Source organism: Engystomops pustulosus, chromosome 10 (assembly GCF_040894005.1).
Source record: "Engystomops pustulosus chromosome 10, aEngPut4.maternal, whole genome shotgun sequence".
NCBI classification, from domain to species: domain Eukaryota; kingdom Metazoa; phylum Chordata; class Amphibia; order Anura; family Leptodactylidae; genus Engystomops; species Engystomops pustulosus.
Genome location: NC_092420.1, coordinates 85,192,255 through 85,213,078, shown reverse-complemented (window position 1 = coordinate 85,213,078; position 20,824 = coordinate 85,192,255). Strand labels below are relative to the sequence as shown.

At 45.1% G+C, this 20,824-nt stretch overlaps 1 protein-coding gene across 1 annotated transcript; it reads right to left on the bottom strand.

Annotated features, from left to right (window-relative positions):
* Positions 1–1,676: 1,676 nt before the first annotated feature.
* Positions 1,677–20,440, bottom strand: LOC140104757 (cytochrome P450 4A4-like). Its single transcript, XM_072128429.1, has 12 exons — positions 20,167–20,440; positions 10,058–10,202; positions 9,759–9,803; positions 8,364–8,491; positions 8,168–8,292; positions 7,578–7,729; positions 7,324–7,430; positions 6,348–6,535; positions 4,499–4,632; positions 4,334–4,398; positions 3,206–3,288; positions 1,677–1,965 (listed from the first exon to the last, which is right to left on the bottom strand). Exons 1-12 carry the CDS (start codon positions 20,425–20,427, stop codon positions 1,773–1,775), a joined length of 1,626 nt encoding a protein of 541 aa, XP_071984530.1. The 5' UTR covers positions 20,428–20,440; the 3' UTR covers positions 1,677–1,772.
* Positions 20,441–20,824: the final 384 nt, after the last annotated feature.

Here is a 20,824-nt window from a genome sequence, read left to right as displayed (position 1 = left end):
GCCGGAAGGTTGTGGGGTCCAGCCGGAACTGAGTCCAGCGCTGCTCCGGCGGCCATGTTTGTTTACATGGCGCCCGGACCGGAGCGACAGCAGCGCTGGATACGGGAGGGCACCGGGAGGTAAGTACATCTTTATTTTTTTTAAGCAGCCCTGTCCCGGCCACTTTTAGCTTTTTTTAAAGAACTCGGACAACCCCTTTAAGCAGTTAACACCTGACCTGAACAGGATTTTAAAATAATTAGTTTGTGTGTTATTATTAGCAGGTGGACTATGAAAAGTGAATTTATAATCCAGGCTTGCAGCTCCTCAAGTGCTCTGGGAGGGTCTTTCAGCCTGAAGAGCTTTCTGCTCCTTGCAATGAAATGTTGCACAGCCCCACCCGCTGCCCTGAGTGACTGCTGTAAGTATCCAACTAAAATCCTGTTACAGCTTCTACTCGTAGCAGAGGGGAGGGGGTGTAGAGCAGCGCAGTGCAGGGAGCATGCACTGCTCTCATGATGAGCCACCAGCTCCCCAGTCCACATTCACCCTGTTCCGATGCTGTCAGGATTCAGTGTTGTCACCTTTGCCTGCTGCTCCAAGCCACTGACAGAGAGTGGAGGATACTTTCTGCAGAGGAGCAGTATAAGGTGAGTATTCCAACTTTTTGTTACTCAAATGCAAATGGGACTTGTGAGAAGGACAGTGAGAGGTCAATGTACTATAGGAGGACAGACATATACAATTTTTTTTTTTTAATAAAATTTCGGTATTACAAAATATATTACAATCAACATGTGGCAGCATGTGACTGGTGAGGCCAGCAATATGACAGTATCTCTAAGGTATTGCGAGGTAACCAGAAACCATAAGATCAGCAACGTTGAAATCTTGGTAAATTACGGTGGAAATGTTTTTTATAAATCTTTTTTTTATCCTATCCTGGCCTTTTTTTTTAATTTCCAAAAAACAAAAATAATAGTCAAAAAGAACTTTGTAAAATTAGCGCGAGCCCACTGGTGGAATCTTCTCATTTTTACTCCACAGATAGAAGTCACAAGACATTGCTACTTTATGGCAAATAAAAGGCCCCTTAAAGGAAATCTACCACCAGGATGAAGGATTGTAAACCAAGCACACTGACATACTAGTGTGTGCGCCCCCTCTGGCAGGATCTGATCTTCTTGTAGCTTCGTATGCCTTTGTTTTTAAGAAAAAGAGGTTTTAAAAATTATGCAGGTGAGCTCCAAACTCCATAGAAATCAATAGAGTCTGGAGCCCCGGAGGCTCATTTGCATAATTTTTGAAACCTTTTTCTTGTAAAAATAAGGTCCTAAGAAGCTAAAAGAAAAGCAGACCCTACCAGAGGGGGCACTCAACAGTATGTCAGTGTGCTTGGTTTACAATTTTTTATCCTGGTGGTAGATTTCCTTTAAAGGGATTATCACAGACCAGATAAACATGGCCTCTATTTTTCAAAAACAGCACTATTCCTAGATTATTTTAAAGTCAAGTTAATCAGGTTAAGCTGCAATACCAAAAATAACATGTATACTAGTGCAGTGCTGTGTATTGAAATTTTGTGTTTTTTTTGTTTTGTTTTAATTCCTGGACAACTCCTTTAATACAGGGGATCATAGTCCATATCTATGGACTGCAGAATATGTTGGTAATCACCATGAAAGGATTACATAGAAGAGGATTAAATCCATTTATAATAATGAACAATTTATAAAAAATTGATTACAACATTTTTGTAACTATCAAAAAGTTTGGGCCATATCATCTTCAGATTAGTTCTTCTTCTTCTTCTTGGCGCAGTTTATCTTCTTTAGATGGACATGAATCCCATTCAGGGCGCGTAGGACTAACTGAGCTAACACCAATGGCTCCTTCCCCGGGACCGTGTGTAACTCGTATCTCTGTAACGTCAGAGCCACCGCAACTTTCATTTCATTCATCGCAAAGTTCTGACCAATGCAGTTCCTAAAACAAAGTAGTACACAAAATAATCAGAGCACTATCAGACTTCAGATCAGAGGTGGATTAAGAATATTGGGGTGTATGAATATTATAGGCCTACAAGTCTGGAATCAATTCCTATATATGATGCTAGAATCAGCTGCTTAGGGAATGGAGGATGCGTCCCTTCTGCTGCTTTCAATCTGCAGTTTCAGGACCTTTTGAGAACCTAGAAGGCTTGGGTCCTGGGCTATCACCCAAACTGCCTTTATTGTGATCCAGTACTGCTTCAGATCACTAGATTAGGGGGATCTGAGCATATTGTACATAGTGTCCTATCTGCAGGCAGCATGTTATAGAGCAGGATGAGCTGAGCAGATTGCACATAGTGTCCTATCTGCAGGCAGCATGTTATAGAACAGGAGGAGCTGAGCAGATTGTACATAGTGTCCTATTTGCACGCAGTATGTTATAGAGCAGGAGGAGCTGTGCAGATTGTACATAGTGTCCTATTTGCAGGCAGCATGATATAGAGCAGGAGGAGCTGAGAATATTGTACATAGTGTCCTATCTGCAGGCAGCATGTTATAGAGCAGGATGAGCTGAGCAGATTGCACATAGTGTCCTATCTGCAGGCAGCATGTTATAGAGCAGGAGGAGCTGAGCAGATTGTACATAGTGTCCTATTTGCAGGCAGCATGTTATAGAGCAGGAGGAGCTGTGCAGATTGTACATAGTCTCCTATCTGCAGGCAGCATGTTATAGAGCAGGAGGAGCTGAGTAGATTGTACATAGTGTCCTATCTTCAGGCTGCATGTTATACAGCAGAAGTAGCCAAGTAGATGGTGCATAGTGTCCTATCTGCAGGCAGCATGTTATAGAGCAGGAGGAGCTGAGTAGATTGTACATAGTGTCCTATCTGCAGGCAGCATGCTATAGAGCAGGATGGGCTGAGCAGATTGTACATAGTGTCCTATCTGCAGGCAGCATGTTATTTGTTTTGCTCCATAACATGCTGTCTACTTATAGGACATGTTATTAGGAACATACTACAAGGAAGGCTCTTTGCAAAATGACATTACCGTAAGGTGGCAACAATAGTTGCAGGGAGTCACTTTACTATGTGTTACCACCACTATGGACTGAGACCATTCACAGTATGAAAGAAGCAGCTGAGTGTCAAGAGAAACAGCGAGCAAATAATAAAAACATCTAAAAGCATAATATATAGCATGGAGTACATAGATGAAAGAAAACACATTACCTCCCCCCTGCAGAGAAGGGCAGGAAGGCATGGGGGTGTCTATGGGATGTATTTTCTGGAGAAAACCTCAGAGGATCAAACACCTAAAGGGAAATAAGAAATCTTATCAATTTTTCCCTTTATAATGGTTATTACAGCACAGCAGCTCTCTATCCTCCTGCATTCTTAAAGGGACTTTGCAATAGATTGTTAATTATTTTGTGCTACAAAGTAACAGATTTGTAATCTTCTGCTCAGATTTTGTTGCATATTATTTTTTTCCACGTTGTCACTTCCCCTGGGGGTAATGTTTATGCTGCATCATATAAAGACTTATTGCCCCAATTTTGTAGCCCCCCCCTGACATGGTAAGAACAAAGAAGGAAAAATGATTCATTCTGATTTCCAGGCCATAGAATACCAAAAAGAAATTAGATTGGCTTATAATGATTCAATTTACCAAAACTAAAACTGATTTTTTTTCTAATGTGCTTTTAGGGAATATGGGTTTTAGGAGGGTGTTCCCTATGAGCCACAAGAGCATAATAATAATAATAATAATAATAATAATAATTAATAATTAAGAACACCCAACTTACAGACGACCCCTAGTTACACACGGACCTCTGGATGTTGGTAATTACTGTACTTTAGTCTTAGGCTACAATAATCAGCTGTAACAGTTATCACAGGCGTCTGTAATGAAGATTTATTATTAATCCTGGTTCTTATGACAACCCAACATTTTTAAAATCCAATTGTCACAGAGAGCAAAAAATTTTTGGCTGGGGTTACAATTATAAAGTATACAGTTCCGACTTACATACAAATTCAACTTAAGAACAAACCTACAGAACCTATCCTGTACGTTACCCGGGGACCGCCTGTATAGTGCACACAGATTACACAGCACTTGCCAGATCAGTCCCAGTCCCCAATGGGGCTCATAATCTAATCAAACTACCAGTATGTTTTGGAGTGTGGGAGGAAACCAGAGGAGGAAACACGCAAACACTGAGAGAATACACAAACTCTTTGCAGATGTTGACCCTGGGACTTGAACCCAGGTCCCCAGAGCATAAGCTATTGTTAATAAATCAATTAGTGGTGAACTTTTTTTAATTAGAAATAAAGTAACTGTGTACTTACCTCTGGATTCTCCCAAATACTGGGGCAGCGGTTTATAGAATATATACTAATAAAAACATCAACACCTGCATAGAAAGCATAAAGACTGTTCACATATATATCCTAATGGGCAAATCCTGATTATGGAAATGATATAGGCACTGCCTTTGGGTAAAATGACTGAACCTTTCGGAAGGCTCCGTCCATCACAGAAGGTGATTGGTTCTTTGAGTTCCCGAGCCACTCCTGGTACAGGCGGGTAGAGGCGCATGCTCTCCTTAATGCACATGGTGGTGTATGGCAGCTTACTCAGGTCCTCCCTGTGTAACATAAAATCAAAAACGTTAAACATATATAAAAAACCTTAAAGACATGTGACAAAAACTACAAGAACACCAACTAAAAATAATAAAAAGTGGTCTTCAAAAAGATTTCCAGAGTATAATGAAAGTGGGTTTTTTTAGGAATTTTGGAAAACCCCTTGGGGTCAGGGCACAGGTGGCAAAAAAAACCAAAAACGTGTACATACCCTTATCAGGTTCCAGGTTGCATCATCACGCCTGTACTTACCCAACTATCCGGAGTTCTGAGATACCAGAATTTAGGCAAAACCCCTTAAAGGAAACCTACCATCAGGAATCTACCTAGTAAGGTAGATCTGATGATAGGTTCCTCCCAATATCCTGAACTATATTTCTCCAATCCTTTAATACTTCCTAACCTGACCTAAATGTTATCAAACTAATAAGCACATTTTTGGCAGAGGCTACTGGGGCATGGAGTCTCCTGAATATCCCACTGCCTGGAGAGGCTTCTCCACGCCCCAGTAACCTTTGCCAATAATTTGCATATTAGTTAGATAAACTTTAGGTCAGGTTAGGAAGTATTAAAGGATTAGAGAAAGATAGTTTAGGGCTTAGGATGTTAAGAGGAAACTACCATCTGATCTGCCTTAATTTGTAGATTCCTGATGGTAGGTTTCCTTTCAAGTTGTAAACCAAGTGCACTTACATGCTGGTGTGTGGACCAGTAATGGAGCCAGCTATATGTTAAGTACCTCATCTTAGTCCTTCCCTCACTGGTAAATCACCTATTAGAAATGATGTGCAATTGGCCTGAAGCTAAAGGTAATTTTATATTTTTAAAATAAATTTATCACCAGGATCAAAGATTATAAACCAAGCACACTTACATTCCGGAGTGTGCAGCCTCACTCTTTTCTGCTCTTTATGACCTTGTTTTTTTTAAAAAAAAGGTTTAGAAATTATGCAAACGAGCCTGCGGGGCTCTAGGCTCCATAGCTGTTAATTGAGCCTGGAGCCTCTCAGGCTTATTTGCATAATTTTTAAAGCCTATTTTGACAAGGGCATGAAAAGCTAAACGAAGAGTGAATCTTCACAGAGGGGGCACACTGCAGCACATAAGTGTGCTTGGTTTATAATCTTTGATCCTGGTGATAGATTTCATTTAAAGGGGTTGTCCCACAAATTCAAGATACGGATAGGGCCTAATTTGCTGATTGGTGGGGGTCTCAGTAATGAGACGAGGGGTCCGATGGGGTTCCAGGTGCATCCTTTGGACCCCTCGTAGCGCATGATCGTTCTACTTAATTTATCTCTATGGAGCTGACAGATCGATGAGATGTATGGAGCAGAACGGTCATGTGCGGCTGTCTGGTCCATTACTCTCCAGGAGCGACGAGGGGTCCGACTGAGGTAACTGGGATCTTATCGGCCCCCTCACCTTTGTGATCTGAGGTGGTCTCATCACTGAGATCCCACCGATCAGCTAATTCGTGGGAAAACCCCTTTAAAGATATAAAATGACCTTAGCTTCAGGCCTATTACACAGTTTGTAACAGGCGTTTTACCAGTGTGGAAAGGACTAAGAAGAGGTACTTACCATACTGCTGCCTCCATTACTGGACTTGGAGTCATGTACTCATAGAGGTTTGAGACCATTGCAGCTACTATTGCAAAACTACCTAATATGAAGGTTAAACATGTAATGGCCATTAAACATGCTAAGTTCTTACCATTCTATGTTCCTCCCCTCCAGAACTTCTCTGATCTCCTCCCGGCATTTCTCCTGGTGCTCGGGGTACTTAGCCAGGCAGTATAATATCCAGGAGATGCCGCTGGCCGTTGTATCATGTCCCTCAAACATGAAGGTGTCCACCTCAGCCCGGAGGTCTTCATCACACAGACCCTGACCATTCTCATCCTAGAAAATATAACAGGAACCATATCGCCTTTTGATGAATGAAAGTCAAACATTCTTCTTTTAGAATGTGGTACATTTGACATTTGTTTACATTTTTTTAGTCTATATGTAGACTTAGGTAACATTCCCAGGACCGTTAGGGGACATATATATGGCCGCAAGCTTGCGGCCGTATGTATATACACCGCCCATAGGCTGGCAATGGAGCGGTACGGAGCGGTATGGTGCAGCTCCGTACCTGGGGAAAAGATAGGACATGTCTTATCTTTCCCCGTATTACGGTGCCATGTACTATACCTATATGGAGAGATATGGAGAGCTCGCGGCTGGATATAAACGTCCCCATAGGCTGGCAATGGGCGCATGGAGCGGTATGGTTTAGCACACGCGCGGCTCCGCACCCAGGGAAAAGATAGGACATGTATTATCTCTCCCGTATTATGGCGCCGTGCGCCATGTATCTCTATGGAGAGTGGCGAGCAACGCTCACCCCTCCTCCTCTCCCGTGTGCCGACGTCTGCCAGCACAGCGGGGCACACGTTAGTGTGAATGTAGCCTAATAGTGATGGGCCCCTTATTAACCACTAAATACATGAGACCCTTGATTTGAGGAAACCCTGCTGGTCCCTGTTCTTCATTGAGATCTTCACCTGACCAATGGCTATGAGAGCACTCTGGCCATGGACTCTACAATAGTCCCACTCTAGCACCTAGTCTTCTGGCTACAAGCCTCATATCCAAATAAAAAGAAGATATGTTACAAAGCCATTAATGCCACCAGACCCCACCTTAGCACAGAGGAGGATATCAAGGAAGTCCAGGTGTCTCTTCTTCTGGATCTTCTCCAGCTCTGTATCTTCCTTCAGAGATTGTTTCCTCTCTTTGATGACTTTATCTGAGTCATGTAGAGAAAGAAAGAATAAGGGAAAGACGTCCTAAAATCTTGTACCTCATAGACCCTGGTCTTTATTATTTGGTAATGTCAAACAGTGTAGCATTATGTATTATTTTTATCCATAATACCAGTGGACATCAGCCTCACCCGTGTGCTCATGCGCTATTCTCAATGCTCTTCGAAAACGGTATCCATGAGGGCTCAGGTGAAATATCAGATCATTATGGTAGGGGAGACAGACAAATCTGAAGTCCACCAGGTAGGAGAGATCATAAACTGCTTTGATGTAAGCACTCTCACTGTGAGGATAGAGTAGAGTATGGGTTAACATTGGTATAATGAGGTCTTCTTGATCAAGTCCTTATTTGATTAGTTCATTTTTTAGGGCCTAGCATGAAGTACTGTCTAGTGTCACATATCGGGGGTAGCTGCCCTATAAGTCACTTTCACGAGCCTACAATGAAATCCATTGAACTAAACTGCTAAAACTCTAGATGAGCACACTGCTATCAACTACCGGATGAATTTGTGCCACTACTGTTGATCCATTTGGCCAGAGCATTGTCTAGACTGGATAAAAGTGGATCCAAGCACAAACCAAGAACTGTTATAGGATTCAGCGGTGAGAAACCATTGGCAGGTATCACCACATATTCATTAGCTTCACTGGTCTCCTTGCCTACTTCCCACCCACAAGTGGAATTTTTGGTGGACTTCTCCTTAAATGTATAACTTACCTGTCCATCTGGCAGTTACTTTGGTAGCTGAAGGCACATTTCATGATGGTGTCCAGGGTCATGAGGCTGACATGATGGAAGAGCTCCACTGGGTTCTCATCTGGGATAAGACGTTCCCATTTGTCCTAAATAATGAGAAGACCAACAGAAATGACACTCATAATGAAATACTATGGAATACTATGTATAGAATTACCAGCATGATGGTGACACAGTCGGACATCAGTGTGACATATGGCTTCAGGACATCGTAATGGAATCCCGGGGTCAGCAGCCGGCGGTGATGAAACCATTTCTGTCCTGACAACACCAGGAGCCCCTTCCCTAAGTGGAAAGATATCGAGTATATTTTTATTATGAACATAGGCCTATGATAAGACATGGAATAAGACATGATATATGATACGACTGTTGAATCACATTGAATTTTATATCCACTGCTATTTCCGGTCATGGTTAGTGTAGGTTCACAATGTAATCATAAGTATGTTGTACTTGCTGAATCCTCTTTCCCAGAGGTTCCGGCGCGGGATCTGCTGATGTAAGTTTGATGTGTGTCATCGTACTCACATCTAGGTAAGTTTTCATGTTTGGTTTTTCACTGATTGTAAAAATAGACGGTTTGCACTGCCACAAGGGATCCTACCCCAAAACGTATAATAAAATAAAAGTTGTGCGCCGCTGTAGAAGATGCAGTTGATTTTATTGAGAATTGACATTAGGGCACATTTACTCACCCTTCCGTGGGAGTTCACAGAAAGTGCATTGCCTGATGATAATGCCATGTGCCGCGATTCACTAAGATCGTACGCCCGATATCCTGCATGTGTCGCTTCTCCGCTCAGGTTCACCTTCTTCTTCCTGGTGCATGTAAGGGCTTGATCTTGCGACACAATTTGAAAGTTAAATCCCGCACTCAGTCCGAATCAGTCGGATCGTCTGACGGCCCGCCCCCCGATTTCTGCCACATGAGAGCCAGCGCAGCTGTGCCAAAATTCGATTGTGTGCAACACAATCCCCTTCTAAATACATGTCACAGCCGTGCAAAACCCGAAAACGTCGGAAAACCAGACAAAAGTGCGGTCGCAGACCGTTAGTAAATAAGCCCCAATGTTCTCAACTGCATCTTCTCTAGTGGTCCACGCCTTTTACTTTTTTATGCTTTTTTACTGATTTCACGCAAAGATGATATACAGATCGAATTGGGACCCCAAGGTCTAACTGAGGTCTTATAGTAATTTTTTTCTGAAAGATTTGAGCTCTGAAGGCTGAGAAATGTGAATGGTGCTCTGAAGGATAGAATTTCGGATCACTACAAGATATGTAATATGGAGTGTTTTATGTATATATGAACTGTAAATTGTTTGTTTCTCGAAGTTGAATGTACTCTAGATTTATCAACTGATTGGCACTACCAATAATGGAGTTTTCAGGGATTATATTCACAGATTTGGTAGCCCCTCCTAAGAATAGGCCATCAATGTCAGATTGGGTGAGGCTGTCGCTCTTAGAATACTCTTAGCGACATATTGGAATATATTCTGGTAGCATAATGGGACCTATTGACATGAAGAATAACCAAATCACATACCAATCCATGGAGTAATAAAGTAGTAGCCAAAATTATCCTTCGGATCTGCAGAAAAAGAAGATTTTACATCAGTCTGAAGTCAAAGAAATTGTTGAGATTGTCTCATAATGGATACATTTAGATTTTGTGGAGCAAACATAGAAAAATCGAAGATGATTTTAGTAGACTTTTTTTTCAAGACTATTTGTATTTATGTTGGAACAATAAAAAGTGGTAAGAAGTGAGACTACATTTTAACTCTATAAACCACTAGATGGGATATAACTTTTTTTGTGTTCCTCCAGCTCTCCAGATCTTACCCTGTCTGGACAGGACGGCCTTTGCATAATCCGGGTGGCATATAGTCAGCGATGCAAAGAAATTTCCCAGCCATAAAGGATAGGCGTATGGGTATTGTTCAGCATATCCAGCTATAATGTCCAGGTCTTTGCCGTCCCCATGGAACTACAGATAAAATACGGATCTAATTAATATCCCATATCAGTCATCAATGCTCATCACATTATTAGTTAAAGGGGTTATTTCATAGTTTTGTTTCCACAAACCCCCTTTAAAGGAAATGTACCAAAATTAGAGATGAGCGAGCACTAAAATGCTTGGGTACTCGTTATTCGAGACGAACTTTTCCCGATGCTCGAGTGCTCGTCTCGAATAACGAGCCCCATTGAAGTCAATGGGAGACTCGAGCATTTTTCAAGGGGACCAAGGGTCTGCACAGGGAAGCTTGGCCAAACACCTGGGAACCTCAGAAAAGGATGGAAACACCACGGAAATGGACAGGAAACAGCAGGGGCAGCATGCATGGATGCCTCTGAGGCTGCTTAATCACACCATTATGCCAAAATTATGGGCAACAGCATGGCCATGACAGAGTGACAGAATGAAGCTAGATAGCATCTAAAACATCCAATAATTGACCCTGACACTATAGGGGACGGCATGCAGAGGCAGCGGCAGCAGCGGCAGGCTAGAGAGTGTCATGGCGACATACCCTAAATGGACTCAGGCTTCAAACCAATGGGTGGCAGAGAGGAACCAAAGGAGGTGAGCAAGAAGCGCTCAAATAATATCGGTACATGATAAAAGTTTGCCAGTATATTTTGGGGATTACACAGCAGGGTGGCGACAAAGTTAACAAGTTTGATGTGGAAGCCATGAAAACAACCCAAAATTCTGCCTGACACAGCTCGTTTGATAAGGGAACCATGTATGGAGGCAGTGAACTAGTAGTAGATTAAAGGTGCTGCAGTTAAAACTATGTCAGTTGGATCTTGGGATGGAGCTGGCGCTCCGCTGCCAGGCGAGCTTTTGCCAATCCAAGCCCCTGTCTCTAGGCTACTCCCCAAACAGCACTTCTAAGAACCTTTTGTATAAGATCAAGTGTAGTAGCGTTCTTATAAGTTTGGGTTCTGGTGGGTGAGGGGAATGTAAACAGATGCACAAGAAGCGCTGAAATAATATTGGTAAATGATAAAAGTTTGCCAGTATATTTTGTGGATTACACAGCAGGGTGGCGACAAAGTTAACATGGAAGCCATGAAAACAATCCAAAATTCTGCCTGACACAGCTCGTTTGATAAGGGGACCATGTATGGAGGCAGCTATATGGACTACTTTTGGAGGCAGCTATGGCGATGACGTGTGGAGGTAGCAATGGAGACAACGTGTGAAGGCAGCTAAAAAGACGACGTGTGGAGGCTGCTATGGAGACAATTTAATTTGGATAGTGCCTGTATGTGGCAGTCCAAAAAAGTTTTCAAACCAGAGGAGCAGGTAGCTGGTCCTCCAGAAAAATTACATAGATTGAGTGCCTGTATGTGGCAGTCCAAAAAAGTTTTCAAACCAGAGGAACAGGTAGCTGGTCCTCCAAAAAGATTAAATAAATTGAGTGCCTGTATGTGGCAGTCCAAAAAAGTTTTCAAACCAGAGGAGCAGGTAGCTGGTCCTCCAGAAAAATTACATAGATTGAGTGCCTGTATGTGGCACTCCCAAAAATTGTTTAAAACAGAGGACAGGGTAGTTGGCCCTCCAGAAAAATTAAATACATAGAGTACTATAGCCAGAGCCAGTTGGCCCTGGCAAAAAAATAGCCAGTTTCCTCTGCTTTAGTGTACAAAGAGGAGGAGAAGGAGGACAATGAGGAGGAGGAGTGCATACATTATTCAGGTTCAGCTTCTTTCACCTGGTGGAGATTGGAAATTATGAGAAATCCAGGCTTTATTCATCTTGATAAGCGTCAGCCTGTCAGCGCTGTCAGTCGACAGGCGTGTACGCTTATCGGTGATGATGCCACCAGCTGCACTGAAAACCCGCTCGGACAACACGCTAGCGGCAGGGCAGGCAAGAACCTCCAAGGCGTACAGTGCCAGTTCGTGCCACATGTCCAGCTTTGAAACCCAGTAGTTGTAGGGAGATGTGTGATCATTTAGGACGATGGTATGGTCAGCTACGTACTCCCTCACCATCTTTCTGTAAAGATCAGCCCTACTCTGCCGAGACTGGGGACAGGTGACAGTGTCTTGCTGGGGTGACATAAAACTGGCAAAGGCCTTGTAAAGCGTACCCCTGCCAGTACTGGACAAGCTGCCTGGTCGCCTACTCTCCCTCGCTACTTGTCCTGCAGAAGTACGCCCTCTGCCGCTAGCGCTGTCAGAAGGGAAATACTGTTTCAGCTTGTGCACCAGGGCCTGCTGGTATTCATGCATTCTCACACTCCTTTCCTCTCCAGGGATGAGAGTGGAAAGATTTTGCTTGTACCGTGGGTCCAGGAGAGTGAATACCCAGTAATCGGTGCTGGAATAAATTCTTTGAACGCGAGGGTCACGGGATAGGCAGCTTAGCATGAAATCTGCCATATGCGCCAGAGTCCCAACGCGCAAGAATTCACTCCCCTCACTGGCCTGACTGTCCATTTCCTCCTCCTCCAACTCCTCCAACTCCTCTTCTTCTGCCCATACACGCTGAACAGTGAAGGACTGAACAATGGTCCCCTCTTCTGTCTCGCCAACATTTTCCTCCTCTTCCTCCTCATCCTCCTCCACCTCCTCCGATATGCGCTGAGAAACAGACCTGAGGGTGCTTTGGCTATCAACAAGGGAATCTTCTTCCCCCGTCTCTTGTGACGAGCGCAAAACTTCCGACTTCATGCTGACCAGAGAGTTTTTCAACAGGCCAAGCAGCGGGATGGTGAGGCTGATGATGGCGGCATCGCCACTGACCATCTGTGTTGACTCCTCAAAGTTACTCAGCACCTGACAGATATCAGACATCCACGTCCACTCCTCATTGTAGACTTGAGGAAGCTGACTGACCTGACTACCAGTTCTGGTGGAAGTTGACATCTGGCAGTCTACAATCGCTCTGCGCTGCTGGTAAACTCTGGATAACATGGTTAATGTTGAATTCCACCTCGTGGGCACGTCGCACAACATTCGGTGAGCGGGCAGTTGGAGGCGGCGCTGCGCTACCCTGAGAGTGGCAGCATCTGTGCTGGACTTCCTGAAATGCGCACAGATGCGGCGCACCTTCGTGAGCAAATCAGACAGATTGGGGTATGTCTTGAGGAAACGCTGAACTATGAGATTTAACACATGGGCCAGGCATGGCACATGTGTCAGTCTGCTGAGTTGCAGAGCTGCCACCAGGTTACGGCCGTTGTCACACACAACCATGCCTGGCTTCAGGTTCAGCGGTGCCAGCCACAGATCAGTCTGCGCCGTGATGCCCTGTAATAACTCTTGGGCGGTGTGCCTTTTATCGCCTAGGCTCAGCAGTTTGAGCACTGCCTGCTGTCGCTTAGCGATGGCACTGCTGCTGTGCCTAGAGCTACCGACTGATGGCGCCATGCCCACGGATGGTAATTCAGAGGAGGAGGTGGAGGAGGGGTGGGAGGAGGAGGAGGCATAGTAGGCCTTTGAGACCTGGACCGAGGTAGGCCCCGCAATCCTCGGCGTCAGCAGTATATGACCAGCCCCAGGGTCAGACTCGGTCCCAGTCTCCACCAAGTTAACCCAATGTGCCGTCCGCGATATATAGTGGCCCTGCCCGGCAGCACTCGTCCACGTGTCCGTGGTCAGGTGGACCTTGTCAGAAACGGCGTTGGTCAGGGCACGGAGGATGTTCTCTGACCTGTGCTTGTGCAGGGCTGGGACGGCACATCGGGAAAAGTAGTGGCGGCTGGGGACCGAATACCGAGGGGCGGCCGCCGCCATGAGGTTTTGAAAGGCCTCGGTCTCTACCAGCCTATAGGGCAGCATCTCCAGGCTAAGCAACTTGGAGATGTGGATGTTGAGGGCTTGGGCGTGTGGGTGGGTTGCGCTATACCTCCTTTTGCGCTCCAGCGTCTGGGGTATGGAGAGCTGAACGCTGGTGGATGCTGTGGAGGATCGTGGAGGCGAAGATGGGGTTTTCGCACGGGAGGTGTTTGGGCCGGGGTCCTGGGCAGGGGGCTGACTAGCAGATGACACAGGGGAAGGAGCAGTGGTGTGCCCGGCCGGAGGTGAACGGGCTTGGTGCCATTGAGTGGGGTGTTTAGCATTCAGATGCCTGCGCATACTCGTGGTAGTTAAGCTAGTAGTGGTGGAACCCCTGCTGATCCTGGTTTGGCAAAGGTTGCACACCACAGTCCGTCGGTCATCCGGTGTTTCTTTAAAGAACCTCCAGACTTCTGAAAATCTAGCCCTCGCCACGGGAGCTTGACTACGGGCAACATTTGGCGCTGATGTACCAGCTCTGACCCTGCCTCTCCGTCTGGCCCCACCACTGCCTCTTCCAACCTGTTCTGCTATAGGACTCGCCTCCGTCTCAGAAGCACTGTGTTCACCCGGCCTATCAACCCAGCTTGGGTCTGTCACCTCATCATCCTCCGATCCCTCAGTCTGCTCCCCCCTCGGACTTCCTGCCCTGACAACAACTTCACCACTGTCTGACAACCGTGTCTCCTCATCGTCCGACACCTCTTTACACACTTCTTCCACTACGTGAATAATGTCATCATCACCCACAGACTGCGACTGGTGGAAAACCTGGGCATCGGAAAATAGCTCAGCAGCAGCAGGACAAGTGGTTTGTGACTGTGGGAAGGGTCCAGAAAACAGTTCCTCAGAGTATGCCGGTTCAAATGCCAAATTTTGGTGGGAGGGGGCAGACTGGGGGGAAGGAGGCTGAGGTGGAGGAGCTGGAGGAGTGCCGATTTCGGTGACATGGGTGGACTGCGTGGAAGACTGACTGGTGGACAAATGGCTAGAAGCATTGTCCGCTATCCACGACATCACCTCTTCACACTGTTCTGGCCTCAACAGTGCTCTACCACGAGTCCCAGTAACTTGAGACATGATGAACCTAGGGAGTGTACCTCTGCGGCGTTCCCCTGCTCCCCCATCAGCAGGTGGTGTCTCACCCCGCCCAGGACCACGGCCTCTGACCCCTGCAGTAGTTGGACGCCCACGTCCACGCCCTCGTCCTCTACCCCTAGCCCTCGGGTTAAACATTTTCCAAATTAAAGTGTAAACTTGAAAAAAAAAAATGTTGTGTTTATTTTTTTTTAGTTTTTTATTTTTTTTAACAAAACGATGCTATCCTATAGCTATGGCTAGTTTCTAACCTACACTGACAGCACACAACTGGATTTTGTGCTTTGCAAGATGAGTTTGAGCTATAAAATGAAATAAAGGTAAAAAAAAAATGTGCCTAATTCTACTCAAACCCCTAATAAATTGTCCCACTTCGGTGTTTGAGGTGGATATGCGTGTCACTAAGAGCTAAACACAACGGTCGCAGGTCTCCCTGCAAATTCCTCACAGTATGGTACTAGCTGCACTACTAGTGCCAGCAAGCCCAGCCACAAGCAAACAAAAAAAAAAATGTATAACGTTATTGTAGCCCTAAGAAGGGCTGTTGGGTTCTTGGAGAATCACTCCTGCCTAACAGTAAGCTAATAGAACACCCTAACGCTTTCCCTGACCAGCAGCAGCTCTCTCCCTAGCGGCATCCAGACACAGAATGATCCGAGCAGCGCGGCCAGCGGCTAGTCTATCCCAGGGTCACCTGATCTGGCCAGCCAACCACTGCTATCGACGTGTAAGGGTACCACGTCATGCTGGGTGGAGTGCAGAGTCTCCTGGCTTGTGATTGGCTCTGTTTCTGGCCGCCAAAAAGCAAAACGGCGGGAGATGCCATTTTCTCGAGCGGGCGAAGTATTCGTCCGAGCAACGAGCAGTTTCGAGTACGCTAATGCTCGAACGAGCATCAAGCTCGGACGAGTATGTTCGCTCATCTCTAACCAAAATCCATCATGATAAGGAGCATTTATTAGATCCGGGCACCGTGACTGTGGTAATCTTCTTATATTAGTTATTCATGGCCTCCTTCCTTCTAATATCAACTGTTCTAATTATGCTAAGGAGCCTGAAGGACTCTGTGGGGTGTTACCAGAGCCCCTCCGCAATGTAGCTTAACAGGTCTTCACCGTGTCACCCTCCCCTCTGCTCCCTCACCACTTCCCCCCTCCCTCTCCCTGCTGTAATATAATACAATGGGAGGGGGAAAGTGCTGAGGAATACAGTGGAGAGTGGATAGCTCCCCCAGAGCCACACATTAGTATAATTTTAAAAGTTGATTTTAGAAGGCAGGAGGCCATGGATAACAAATATAAGAAGATACCACAGTCACGGTGCCTGGATCTATGAGTAATGTCCCTGGTTTATAATAATGGATTTTGATGGTAGATTTACTTTAAATTGTGATATAAGAACAACTAAGAATTGGAACAATTCAGCAGAATGGACAGTATTATTTATGTAGGAAAAACATCAGGTGCTGTAAAACACAGATATATTATCAGACTGAGAACATCACAAAGGCCATAAGAAGAGATTAAACTCCAGATTTATAGATTCCAGAGGTCATATATCACTGCCCTATACAATGCTAAGGGGAAAGTACACAGTCCATATTAAATCCAAAGGTTCAGTACAAATTGAGTGGAAAATATATGTACAGGCAGTCCCCGGGTTACATACAAGATAGGGTCCATAGGTTTGTTCTTAAGTCGAATTTGTATGTAAGTCGAAACTGTATATTTTATAATTGTAGATACAGACAATTATTTTTTTTTGTCTCAGTGACAATTGGAGTTTCAAATTTTTTTTGCTGTAATGGGACCAAGGATTATCAATAAAGCTTCATTACAGACACCTTACAGCTGATCATTGCAGTCTGGGACTATAGTAACATCCAGAGACTTCACCAGAGGTCAGAGGGGTCTGTCTGTAACTATGGGTTGTCTGTAAGTCAGGTGTCCTTAAGTAGGGGACTTTTGCCATGTACAGGGCCTATTAGATTATATTCCCAGCATGCACATTTTTTATTGTGGCTTCCATACGTCTTTTCATTTAATTTTGTTAAAATTGTTTTGATAAATTGAGATTTATCAGAAGTGTCTGAGAGCAGAACTGTGCTAGTCGCCCATGGCAACATATCAGAGGTGAGCTTTCATTTTCGCACAGCTGTTTTTAAAATTTAAGCTGATCTCTGATTGGTTGCCATGGGCGACTAGAACAATTTAACCTCAGACACTTCTGATAAATCTCCCTCATTAATAAGCATCTGTGCAATGCATGCTGGGGGGTCAATCCTAATAATGTCCTACCATGGACACTGTACTCCAGAGAGGGATGTTCTTAACAGCTGAAAGGTGTTCAGGGGTGGATAACAAATTCAAAATAAAATGACCATATGATGTAGTCGGGTACAAATTGGGAGCAGTAGAGGTCAACACATATAAGGCTATATTCACACAATGGGGCAGATTTACTTACCCGGTCCATTCACGATCCAGCGGCGCGTTCTCTGCGGTGGATTCGGGTCCGGCCGGGATTTATTAAGGTAGTTCCTCGGACGTCCACCAGATGGCGCTGCTGCGCTGAAGAGCATCGGAACGCACTGGAATACACCGAGCCGGGCTGAGTGAAGGTAAGTGCAATTTTCGCGACAATTTTTTTTTTTTTTAAATGCGGCGGTTTTTCCGAATCCGTCGGGTTTTCGTTCGGCCACGCCCCGATTTCCGTCGCGTGCATGCTGGCGCCGATGCGCCACAATCCGATCGCGTGCGCCGAAATCCCGGAGCAATTCAGGGAAAATCGGCGCAAATCGGAAATATTCGGGTAACAAGTTGGGAAAACGCGAATCGGGCCCTTAGTAAATGACCCCCAATGTGTGCCTGCCGTATGGGGGACAGATATACGGCGTATATACATCGGTCGTAGATAGGTCCCCCATACGGTCGTGTGAATGTACTCTAAGTATTGACCAGTGTCTTATATTAATGGTAGATTTTGGTTGCGTTTGGTCAGGAGAGCAGAATCGGTAGAATGGCCGAGAGGAACTTCTCCTTGTAAGACGAGTAGTTGGTCCAACCCGGTAGCAGATGACCCTGCAGAGAGCACCGACCTCTAATGGGGCATGAAAATTCGAGGTTTTCTAACATCTCTTTTCTAAGCTCAGGTATCATGACTGATTGGCGAGGAACAAGGCCACGACTGATGCTGACATCAGGTTTATCACAGATAAGTCCCTACATTTACCTCCAGCTCTGATTTGATAAATCTCTGAAAGAAATGCTAGTGAAAATTAAACCGGATCCTTAAAGGGATTGTCTGGTCTTTTTAACCATTTTATATAAGACCTAAAAGGGTTATAACACAAAAAAGACCTTATACTCACCTCCTCCGGCGCTCCTGTTCTATTGTGGCACCCTGTTTGTGTACCAAGATACCCGTAATGACCACTGCCGTGGGCCTTCTACACATTGGGGCTCATTTACTTAAGGGTCTGCGGTCCGCACTATCGTTGGAATACCCGATGATTTCCATGTTGCGCCCACGGGTTTTTGGCGCACGTGATCGGATTTTAGCGCAATCACACCGACTTTCCTGAGACACAAATCGAGGGCGTGGCCTCGGACAACCCGACTGGTTCGCACTGAGCGCGGGATTTAAAATTCAAATTGTGTCACAAGCCAAGCACTTACATGCACCAGGAAGAAGAAGGTGAACTCCGGCGGACCTCAGCAGGGAAGCGAAACATGCAGGATATCGGGCGCACGGTCTTAGTGAATCACGGCAGCTCCGAATCCTTTTCAGACAATGCACCTCTGGGATTGCGACGGGACAGGTAAGTAAATGTGCCCCAATGAATCTGATGCTATAGTGGGCACACAGCACTGACCAGGAAGAAATCGCTGACTCTTAAAGGGCTTGGCCACTTTACCTCATCTTTTTTGTAATGGGCGTGTAAGTGTTGGGGCAGGATATGAGGTAATTTCCCAATATACATCTAGTAATAGTTCTGCTCCGCTTTCTTGATATGTAAAGTAAAGCCTCCTGTCTTTTACCTCATCAGCCAGAGATTCCTGACCATAAAATGGCCGCAGATGGAGGGTCATGTGATCTGTCCATGAACAATCGCCAGTTAGAGATCACATGACCCTCCATCTGCGGCCATTTTATGGACAGGAATCTCCGGCTGATGAGGTAAAAGACAGGAGGCTTCACTTACATATCAAGAAAGCGGAGCAGAACTATTAATACATGTATATTGGGAAATTACCTCATATTCTGCCCCCACACATTACAAAAATATGAGTTAAAGTGGTCAAAACCTTTAAGGCCACGGTCACACGTGCCACAAGCGTTGCATTTCATAACGCAACACTAGCGCACGGGGGCGGGACACGACCACATTGTGTTTCCAGCAAGACGCATGATATTGTTAATTAGCCCCCGGATGTCTTGCATTTAAACAATATAGCCTATATAACATTTTTAAAAAGCCTGGACAATCCCTTTGAATAAAAGTTTAGTGTATATTCCTTAGAGGTTCCTCTTTCTCCGTTTTTCTAACCCCAACCTTTCATAGAAACTAAACACATAAATTGTCTATCAATGTAATGATAATAATAATTCTATATTTATATAGCGCACACAGATTACACAGCACTGCACAAAGCTTGCCAAATCAGTCCCTGTCCCCATGGGGCTCACAATCTAATCAACCTACCAGTATGTTTTGGAGTGTGGGAGGAAACTGGAGGACCCAGAGGAAACCCACACAATCACGGAGAGAACATACAAAACTCTTTGCAGATGTTGACATTGGTGGGATTCGGGCCCAGGACCCCAGTGCTGCAAGGCAGAAGTGCTATCCACTCAGCCACTGTGCTGCCCTGAATGATGTTGGGTGTGAAGATTTACAAAATCCCCCGACCTACTAAAATGGAGGAATGAAGAGGACAAGTGATTTTAGTGTAAAGCTGTGGACTAATATTGGGCTAATACGTTTTGAATCTTCATATGTAAACCTATAGATTATGTAACATAGCGTAGAACCCGATACATCCCACATCTCTTACCTCATGAGCATTGCCAAACAGCCAGTGACGCTTAGGACCTTCAAAAGGACTGAAAGCTTTAACCAAATGTCTCCACTTCAGGTAGAGTTTAGAGGCTTTTACCAGCACATAGAGGAGCCCGAGCCAGAGCACCCAGGACCACAGATCAGGGACACCCAGTCCATAGAGTACAGGAGGTGACATGACGGGTGCAGCCTGAGCTCTGCTACATGGGGCTGTGAGTAACAGGAGGAAGAGTCTGCACTGATCCCACAGGTTCATAGGACACAAAGAGGAGGAGGAGAAGGAGGGAAGACAGAAGAAGAAGGCTGTGACAGGCACACGGTCAGGAAACATTAGAGGTCACTGACGCACAACGTGTGGACAACAATTTTTGGTTGTGTTTTTTCTTCGTTAAATTAGCTGCTGCCCCTGTTGCATCTACTCCATGTTTACAGTAGTATCTGATACGGATAAAGCACAATGGACCAGCAATTATGTGAGTGCGCTAAAAATATCTACCCGTATGTAATGCAACTCTCTGGGGCTCTCTGGTTTGGAAAGGATAATGTTATGTATAGGGTCAGGGCAGGAGGGAGATCACTGGATCAGGACAAATTTTTGGTCTGGAGGACCCTTAGGTGGAGTTAACATTGGACCTACAAGGGCAGTTTTTAGG